Consider the following 10,149-nt stretch of genomic DNA (forward strand, 5'->3'; position numbering starts at 1 on the left):
AAAAATCAGTGTCTGTTACAATTGTATTCAAATACAATATATCACTTACTCACATAAATGTTTTAGTCTTTATTGTTTATCCATTGTTTTTGAAAAATAAGGCAGAGAAGAAATTATTATGGTTGATAGAATTTTAAACATTATCTTTGGGAATAAAGAAGTGCTTCACAATACAAATAATAATAAAATAATTTAAAAGAATAAAATTACAAGGAAGTGCTTCATTATGCATAGAAGAATAACAAATTTAATCCATGGGGACTGGATTACACTGCCTTTATTTTCTCAAGTGGAGAAAGTAGTTTACATATTAAGCTTTGAGTAAACATCCTGTTTGATGATGCAATATTAAGAGATCTGTTTTCTGGATTCTGTCTCATTCTAACCCTCTGCTCATCATCTGACCCATGCAATCTAATCTAAACTATGGAACCAGAGACATCGGCACAGTCCAGCCCCTGTCTTGGTGAAGATCATCCTTGGCCACAGGACTTTGATGAAATAAATACAGGTAAAATCAGATATGGCTGTTATTGCTAAGTAATCCCTTTATTTAATGAGAAAGTAATACTATAAACAACAAAGTTCCTAGCCGGAGACTTTCAGATGAAGAGTTGAAAATCTTTCTCTATACGAATCAACTTCAGATTTTCTAATTGGAGATGATTTAAATTTCAGACAATCATCATTTAGTAAGTCAATATTTGCTAGGGGGTGAGAGGTAGAAAAATGTTACTGACTTGGTGGCTGGTGCACTGAAGGAGTACACGCAATATACTGCTAAGAGAATTCATCTCCTTAATGAGAATTAGATGAGTTTTTTTTCATGCTCTTTTCATTAAGATTAAACGCAAGTATAGAAAGGGGCAAGATAGACATTTCAATTAAGTTTTATATTTCTACCGTAGCTTCTGCAACCAGTGTTACTCCTGATGCTACTGCCCATTATATTCTTACTATTACGACTTCTACAATAAGACCTATTAAATGATTATTGTTCTAGACACTATGCTATTGACTTTATATACACTAACTTAATCTCTGCAATATACCTGTGAATGAATACTGCTGTTAGCCTTATTTTATAAAGAAACTAAGGCATAACAAAGGAAAAAGAACTTGTCATAGCTCACAAAGCAGTTACATGATTGAGCCAATTTTAAAACTTTCTACTAAGCATAAAACAGGGCAAATTTTGTTAATAATTTTTGGCATATTTTCAGCTATATGTTTACATACAAACAGTCTTTATGCATTTTTCTTGCATATTTTCTAGGGTTTTGTGACCAAAGTGTAATTTACTCAGATGTCAAAGCTCATAGACCTTCACATGTTGAGAAGAGAAAAACAACTAGGAATTTGAAGACAAATGGTAAAAACCAAACCAAAAAAAAAAAAAAACCATTTAAAATTCTAGATTTTCCTTTTTGCTTGAATATTTTAATGAATCAATCATAAAACAAATCATCCTGGACAAACCTCTGAATCAGAATTCATCTCTCACATCAACACCTTTTAAATGGTCCTAGTGACCAGAAGTGTTACATTAAGACCAAACAATAAAGGACCGATGATGACCACAAAGGCTTAGAATGATGTACCATAGCCATAGAATATATATCTTCCCGATTTTCTTGCAGTGTCCCTTTTATAGTATTTCTATAAACAAAATAGAGCTTGTGAGATATCTCCGTCCAGGCCAATAGCTAACGTAGGAGTTTTATTCTTAACTTCGTTCTACTACAAAGGGAAAGAAGTCATTTTTTAAAAACTTTGGGTAGGGAGGCGCCTGGATTTCTCACTCGGTTAAGTGCCAGACTCTTGATCTCAGCTCATGTCTTGATCTCGGATCCTAAGTTCAAGACTTACATTGGGGCAAAAATAAATTTAAAATATAAAATATAAATAAATATAAAAAATAAAATTGGGGTGGGTGATGAATAAAATCCCTAGTAGGATTTGTGAAGTACTCTTCTGTAGTCTTTAAAAGACTTCTTTAATAGTGCAACTTGTTAGTCCATAACTCGTTCTTACATAAATATAAATACATACATACATACATACATACATACATAAATTCCTTGCTGTACCCAAATCTGCAAAATAATTTGGGGAGTTCCCCTCTCAGGCTGGGAAATAGTTTTCCACAATGCGGTGCTCTTATAAACTTCAATTTCAGTCCAAGTCAAGTGAATTGAATATTCCTGACCAAAATTCTTTCTGGTTCCAGAATCTTGTTTCCATTGATCATCATAGTAGCTTACTTCTCTCTCTTTGGACAGAGACTACATGGTGCCTTGTTGCAATGTTATTTGTCTTCATTTATTTAATTTTTCTGGTATTAGCTGCGGTGATGACAGCTAAGGGTAAGTATGTTTCAGAATCATTTTTATTAATTTGTTTGAAATTACTAGAATATAATTTTTAAAGGCCTTTAAACTGATGGCAAGAATTTCCTGAAGGTATTTTACTATGTTGTATATTTTAATTTATAAGAGTATTTTATCAATTCAGTAATTTATTGAATTATCAATAGCAAAGGCCCAAGTGATCTTATCAAAGATGTCAGTGGATAGCTGGGTATTTTAATAAGAATGGGAAATAATAGCATCATTCTGCTAATGTTTAGATTATTATAGTCTTCATATTGTTATTGACATTAGATTCACCAACTGTGAGATGTAATAAAAAGTGAAAATAGCTATAGAATTTATCTGTCAAGGCAATTAAAAATGAACTGTAAGGGCATCAGGTCAAGTAATTTGAAAGAGAATTTAACATAGGAAAGAAACAATGGTGTGTAGGTATTCATCAAAAAATAAAGCAAAATGATCAGGATATTGGGCTGAGCTTACACATTTTTTGAAGTCAATGTCATTACATTATAATATATATATATATATATAGCTTTTAAATATATATATATTATATATGTATCTTTTAAAAGAGTAAATCTATACAACAGTACTGCTAGCAGACCAGAAATGTGAAAATTTTAATCAAATTAGGAAATAAAATAAATTAGATTTAAGTTAGAGAAAACAACAACTCAAAATGCCTATCAAATACATTTATTCAAAAACCATAATTACATCAAAAGCAATTATAATCTCAAAGTGAATTGTTTCAGAATAGAGCAGAATGTATACTTTTTAATAATAAACATTTAAAAACTTGTCTAAATGTACCATTTGCTGCAAAAACACATGGTGATAAAAAGACTCAAGACAATGTAGAGGAACTGAATAAAATAACTATATTCTAGAACTATATTCTATGTTCTATGGGTAAATAAATTAATCAAAGATGTACCTCCAAATAGATACCTGACTGATAATTTTCTAAGGATGAACTTGAAAATAATCTTAGTAACTAATCTAACTTCTAAACAAAGTGCTTGTAAACTAGCAAAAAAGAAAATTTTCACCCAAATTAGGAAGAGAAGCATAGCACATTCAGGAAGATATTTTAGGACAGTACCCTTTACAAACATAGAAGGAAAATCCTACATACAACAGCTAACATAGTACATTATTATACTAAAAGGATGCTACGCAGTGACCAAATTCTGGTTAAAATCAGGGATGGGTTTGTACATTTATCAAAAGATTTGTCATATTGAGGAGAAAAAGAAATAACTACAAGTAGAAGGGATTATATTTAACTTGGTTTATAAGGATCTTTAGCAAATAACATTTTTCAGAACAAGAAATTAGACTTATTTGCAATAGAATCGGGAAGACAAGCATGACTGATAGAACTACTATTGCTCAACATTTCTCTGGATGTCCTGGCAAAAGAAGACCAATCATGCAGAAACACCTATTTAGGTATAATGTAAATGTTACCAATTAAATACCAAAATTATCTGCAGATGATGTGTTTTCTTGCCCCGATACTACAAGAAAATCTATTGACAAAAATCACAATAAAAGAACACTTCAATGAGGAAACTTGATACAACGTTAACGTAGTGTTACCGTGTATACCAGCAAGAGTTAACATCCACTGTCTTGGTCCTTATTTAAATCTCTTTCTATCATTTCTTCTGAGGTATGTTTTTTAAAATAGCCTACCATGGGGCACCTGGGTGGCTCAGTCCATTAAGCGTCCAACTTCGGCTCAGGTCATGATCTCACAGTTCGTGAGTTCAAGCCCTGCGTCGGGCTCTGTGCTGACAGCTCAGAGCCTGGAGCCTGCTTCACATTCTGTGTCTCCCTCTCTCTCTGCCCCTTCCCTGCTCATGCTGTGTCTCTCTCTGTCTCAAAAATAAATAAATATTAAAAAAAAAAACTTTTTAATAAAATAAATAAATAAATAAAATAGCCTACCACACTATATTTCCAAACAGGCTCTATCTTCCCAGCCTTGGTTCTTACCAACGTCAAGGAAAAAGTCAGATGCTTTAATATTGTTGGCCTTTCTCAGCACTCAATGTTAATTATCTCAACTTAGTGAATTACACACTTGTCTACAATGGCATCACTACCTATCTCACCCAAAACTACCTCTGTCTCCCTCACTCCCTCTCCCTCCTCTCTTTCTACATTACTAGCCCCCAAGCCATCTAACCACATTCACTCATGACTTCTTCTAATTTCCAGAGTAACTTCCTCAAAATGTAAGTTTTATAAACTCATCCTATTTTTACTGTTAGCTTCTTAAAACCTTAAGTGCAATATAATTGAAAAACCCTTAACCTGGTTTATAAAGTCCTTTCTTACTCTATCCGTGGATCTCTACCCCAGCGAGTACCACATACTTTCTCACTCTCTAGGCTCCACAGTTCACTAAATGACTCCTGATTGAAGTTATCATCATACAGATAGGGATAATTTTAAGAATGGGAGCAGATGCTGTTAATAATTATTCTGGGACAACAAACATGAATCAGGACTTCTCTGGGCAAATTGATATGAATTGTAACTTTATCCAAGATCCCTCCGATTACAGAGGATATGCATAAACGATTCCATTTTATCTTAAGCCCCCTTACTGCTACAGGTTGTTTTTTTGGGGGGGAGGGGGGCAGGCGGGGAGGGGGTAATCCAAGAGTAACCAATTATCTCAGAATAATAAATTTTCTTTTATAATTAAGCCAACTTTATTACAGTGTCTTAAATACCACTCATTTGTAGCATCTTTCATAGTCTTACCTGTATATCTGTGTGGTTATTTATTCAACGTCTCTTTCCTACTAGATTGTTAGCTTCAGTAGAACAGAGCTCATGTCTGTATTTTCTCTACATTTTATCCTTTGCTTTTGAGTACTATGTTAACACATTATAGGTACTTAGTGAATATTTCTGATTAAATAAATCCATACACCTAAAAATGTATATGGCTTATATGAAAGAGATTATACCACTTCATTAAAAAGCATAAAGAAAAGCATTAGTAAATGTACCTTTGTAGGAAGACTAATACTGTGAAGATGATAATACTCTCCTAAATTCATCTAAGATTTATGTGATTCCAATGCAAGTATATTTTCATGATAAATAAATTAATTATAATTATATGTAGAAGCAAAAATGTATGAGGTTAACACAATACATACTGAAATATATTGGCAAGAGAAGCATGTATCTAGCCTTGTCAGGTGTCAAACGAGCCTATAAAGCTATAAAGTCTAAGTAACATTATAGTACTAGTAAAAAAAAAAAATAAATATATCAAAATAAGAAAAAACAACCTAATAATAAAATCATATGCATGATAGTATCTATGGTATATATCCATGGAATATAGTAGGCTCTTCAAATGACAGATGTTAAATAACAATAGGTTTGGGTTAATATATGGACAGCGAACACTATCATACCCATTTGATGTATCAAATTATCAAGTTTCTTTAAAAAACTAAGGATGGGGGCGCCTGGGTGGCGCAGTCGGTTAGGCGTCCGACTTCAGCCAGGTCACGATCTCACGGTCCGTGAGTTCGAGCCCCGCGTCAGGCTCTGGGCTGATGGCTCGGGGCCTGGAGCCTGTTTCCGATTCTGTGTCTCCCTCTCTCTCTGCCCCTCCCCCGTTCATGCTCTGTCTCTCTCTGTCCCAAAAATAAATAAAAACGTTGAAAAAAAAATTAAAAAAAAATAAAAATAAAAAATAAAAAACTAAGGATGAATTATATGTATATACATACAAATACACACACATATATAAATTCACATAAGAAGCCAGAAATATAATCATCTGTTAATATGGAAACAATTGTTACTATAAAAGTGAGCAATAACCTGTTAATATGGAAGATGGTAACATAAAGAGTATTTAGACATGAAAATAATTTGAAAACAACCAGAAGGATATATATATAAAGCTATTTACAGCAATTCTCTTTGCTGAAGTAAGTGGCATTGGAGGCACTACGAAAGGGAATCTGCTCTACTTTTTACAGTGTATACACCCTTTTTTTGTCAAATAAATAAATTCACGTGTTATTTGTGTAAAAGAGAAAATAATTTTAAAAAAGCATTATATTCTAGAAATAAAGAAGCTGTATTTGTATATGGTAGACCTAGTAGTAAATATCAAAATAAAGTATAACCTACGATTCTGATGGGTACTCCTGTATGAGACTGTACTGTTACAGCCTATTTTAAAATTATCACTAAGTACAGAAGACTAGTTTATTGCGAGGACCAAGCTGTGCTTTGTATCAATTACACATAGAATTTTGATTACCATACCCTGGAAAAGTCATGAGAACACCAATATAATTTACGTATAGAATACTTGTGAATGAAATAAATAAAATAAATTGGTGAAATCTCCTAGAAATCACAAGCTTTTTCTTCTGTTTTACTATTAGCAAACTTTGTCTTAATAAGAGAGAAGAGAGAAGCAGTTGAACCAGTAAAAGCGTTTTCTTATGTCAAATAGCTAATCTTATCCGTGAATTACCCATCAGAAGGAAGATCTTCCTGGGTATTAAGGCTTTAGTATAAATGAACAAGGCAGGAATAAACATACGACAGAAATAGAGGGGAAGCTTTGCAAACAAACAAGAAGGTGCTTGGCAGAAAATTTAGTTAAGCATGGTTTGCTTATTCAATGATATGTTAAAATTTAGCTTAATCATGTGACTTCTCATTTTAAACAAGATAGAAAAGCTGTAGGTCTGTATTCAACTAACATCAAATCAGTGATTAGCAGCATCCTTCACAGGAGAATATGTTTAAAATATGGAATAATCCAGTTCAGGAAACAAACATGGAAGACGGAAGTTTGAGGGAATGGAAAGCTGATGCTAATGCTTTCTTCTTTACCATTAGTACAACAAAAATACTCAACTTCAATACTCTACGTGGTATGATGACGGAATGACCCAATAATATTTATTACATTGATTCCCATGAGTCCAGCAATACCTTTGGGATTCAGGCTGGAGTGATACGGTCCAGAGAACTTAAAGTCATGGTGATATGAGTCTGCGCTGGACCAAGTCGAAATCCTATGTCCAACACGCTTCATGATTTTGTAACTGAACTGGGATCAAATCTTGGTAAAGCAGGCATGCAGAAAGATTTTCTCTACAATATGTGTGAAGTTTTCAAAATCTCTTAGAAGTAACCATAAGCCATTCAGACTAAAATGAATTTAAGCTAGGAACATTCCATTCACTCATTATTTTTTTTTAAGTTTATTTATTTATTTTGAGGGAGAGAGAGAGAGAAAGGCGGGGAGGGGCAGAGGGAGAGGAGAGAAAATCCCAAGCAGGTTCCACGCTGTCAGGGTGGACAAGGGACTCAATTTCAGAACCTTGAAATCATGACCTGAGCCAAGATCAAGAGTCAGATACTTGAGGCGGAGATAGAGACAGTGTGGAATATTATAATAGCTCAATATAAAAATAATGAAAATCTGAATAGGAAAAAAGATTATTGTACAGTAAAGAAGAGAACAGCTATATATAGAGCAATGGAGAGAGAGAATAGACAGTACTTTGTGATTGACAGGATATGTACCATGTCAAAGGTGTTTGCTTTGAACACGGCTTAGTCATTGCATCCTGACTGTCCAGGTTTGCTAACTGCTTAGAATGGCATCAATCCGACGTCCAAACTTACAATTATCAAAGCACCAGTCGTTAACTCAGAAATATCTGTTAAAAGTAAAAGTTCATACTTAAAAACAAAAAGTTTACTTACCTACTTGAGAGGGAGAGAGCAAGCCTGAGCAGGGGAGGAGCAGAAACAGAGAATTCCAAGCAGGCTCCACGCTATAAGCGAACAGCCAGACGCAAGGCTCCATCTCAGGAACTGCAAGACCGTGACGTGAGCCGACCTCAAGTCAGTTGCTTACCTAACTGAGCCACCCAGGCACCCCTAAAAGTCCATACTTTAGTATCAGTTACTTGCTGATGATAATTTACAATTCATTCCTCAGCTGGCCATAAAAAATGAATAGAGAAGTTGTATTGAAGACATTTTAGGTTTCTCGTGTATTCGCGACCCTTTTTGAAAATGATAATAGTCTTAAAATATATTTTCCTTTGCCAATTTTATGAATTTCAGCTCGTTGTCTGGAAGAGGTTCTGATATCATATGAAAACGAAACTGCACATTGCAAAGTCATATAGCAAAGCAGAGGTATGTATGTATCGGATTGCAATGGGAATCTTGGCATCACATAGAGCTGTTTAAATCTAGATGTACGTGCACAATTAATAAATATCAGATCAAAGTTAGATCGCTATGGCGTACTTATCAGAAAAAAAAATCTCCACTAACTCTTGAAATTAAGGAAGATAATTGAAAACAATAATGCAAAAATTACAATCCATTCAGCGAGCATGGGTGATAATGTTATCTTCGTGCGTGTATTTTTTGCTTGTCAAGGTAACTGGTCTTTCTCTGAATACAACTGGTATTTTACTTCTGCTGAAAATACCATCTTGGCAGCAGGGAAATTGTTCTGGAACATTGAGCGCCAATCTTATCGAGACAAATAGCAAGGGAGAGGCGGAAATGTATGGCATGATATTCATTCCCATGTTTTCTTAAGCAGAAGATAACTATAAATAGACTTTTTAATATCTTTTGTTCTTTCAAGCATGCCAGACTCAACATAGTATAAGCAGAGATCTCAATCAAACTGAAAACATTAAAAAATGGACTGAAGATGATTCTGTGATTTTAAAACTTTAAATATATTTGCATATCAAACTATGTACTGATGTACAAAAATTATTTAGTAAATAAAGGGGTGGAGGGGATCACATAAGACATACAAACTAAAGGGAGTCTGCTCAGAAATAGCTCATATTTATTGATTGCTCCTACTATTCCTGGTAATAGTTGAGTGATTACATATATTAAAGCATATACTGCCCCAATAATCCTATGAGACAGTGCTATCATTGATGTTGTCATATTAATGAGGCCCAGAGAGGATGAGAAAAATTTCCAAGATTATGTAGCAAGTAAGAATTAGAAGCAAGATGTAAGCCATGAAAGTTTTGCTCTGGAGATCATGAGCATTATCATTAGGCGATGCTAACCCCGGAACGGTAAATCATATTGAAGCAAGTTGGAAGACTATCACTTTTGTTGGCAACAGGCAGAGTCGCTCAAACAAGCAGATTTACATTTTTCTCCCCTGTATGTTATCTTTCAGAAAGGAACAAATAAGAAGAAGAACTTTCAAGAATAAAATATCATAACAGCTGCTCATGAGGAGTGACATCTTCAGGCTAATTATTCTTTGGAATGTTGAAGACAAAAGGCCTCGTAGAAGAGATTCTCCCTCTAGTAGACTCTAGCGAACCTAAAGAATACAGGTCTCCTTCATTTTTTATTCTCCTCTAATACGCTGTTGTTGCCTTTACATCATGTCTCCTTTTGCCCTGCCTTCAAGTTGTTACTGCCTTTAATAAAGACTTCAATCGATATCTGTGGTGGTAAATTTGTGGCCTACACGCGGACAGTTTCTTTTTTAATTTTTTTTCCTAATGTTTATTTATTTTTGAGACAGAGAGAGACAGACCATGAACGGGGGAGGGTCAGAGAGAGAGGGAGACACAGACTCTGAAGCGGGCTCCAGGCTCTGAGCTGTCAGCACAGAGCCTGACGCGGGGCTCGAACTCATGGACCGTGAGATCATGACCTGAGCCGAAGTCGGAAGCTTAACTGACTGAGCCACCCA

The 10,149-nt window shown here is 34.5% G+C and overlaps 1 protein-coding gene across 2 annotated transcripts; it reads left to right on the top strand.

Moving 5' to 3' along the window:
• The first annotated feature begins 362 nt into the window (after positions 1-362).
• LOC147579333 (uncharacterized) lies at positions 363-9,893 on the top strand. 2 transcript variants are annotated; one of them, XM_086714095.1, is made up of 5 exons: positions 363-511; positions 1,277-1,372; positions 2,283-2,366; positions 8,520-8,594; positions 9,622-9,893. In XM_086714095.1, the coding sequence occupies exons 1-4, from the start codon at positions 427-429 to the stop codon at positions 8,582-8,584; spliced, it is 330 nt and encodes a 109-aa protein (XP_086570221.1). In that variant the 5' UTR covers positions 363-426; the 3' UTR covers positions 8,585-8,594; positions 9,622-9,893. The 2 variants fall into 2 exon arrangements, with proteins under 2 accessions (XP_086570221.1, XP_086570222.1); XM_086714096.1 differs by lacking the exon at positions 9,622-9,893 and adding an exon at positions 8,844-9,615.
• Positions 9,894-10,149: the final 256 nt, after the last annotated feature.

Source organism: Puma concolor, chromosome B4 (genome assembly GCF_028749965.1).
Source record: "Puma concolor isolate L17-30 chromosome B4, mPumCon1.1.hap2, whole genome shotgun sequence".
In the NCBI taxonomy this organism is placed as follows: domain Eukaryota; kingdom Metazoa; phylum Chordata; class Mammalia; order Carnivora; family Felidae; genus Puma; species Puma concolor.

Bases quoted from the DNA above. Each gene is read 5' to 3' on its own strand.
- LOC147579333 (XM_086714095.1), top strand. From the start codon at position 427: ATGGAACCAGAGACATCGGCACAGTCCAGCCCCTGTCTTGGTGAAGAT. The intron at 512-1,276 runs GTAAAATCAGAT...CATATTTTCTAG, and splicing joins CTTTGATGAAATAAATACAG to GGTTTTGTGACCAAAGTGTA. The intron at 2,367-8,519 runs GTAAGTATGTTT...TATGAATTTCAG, and splicing joins TGCGGTGATGACAGCTAAGG to CTCGTTGTCTGGAAGAGGTT.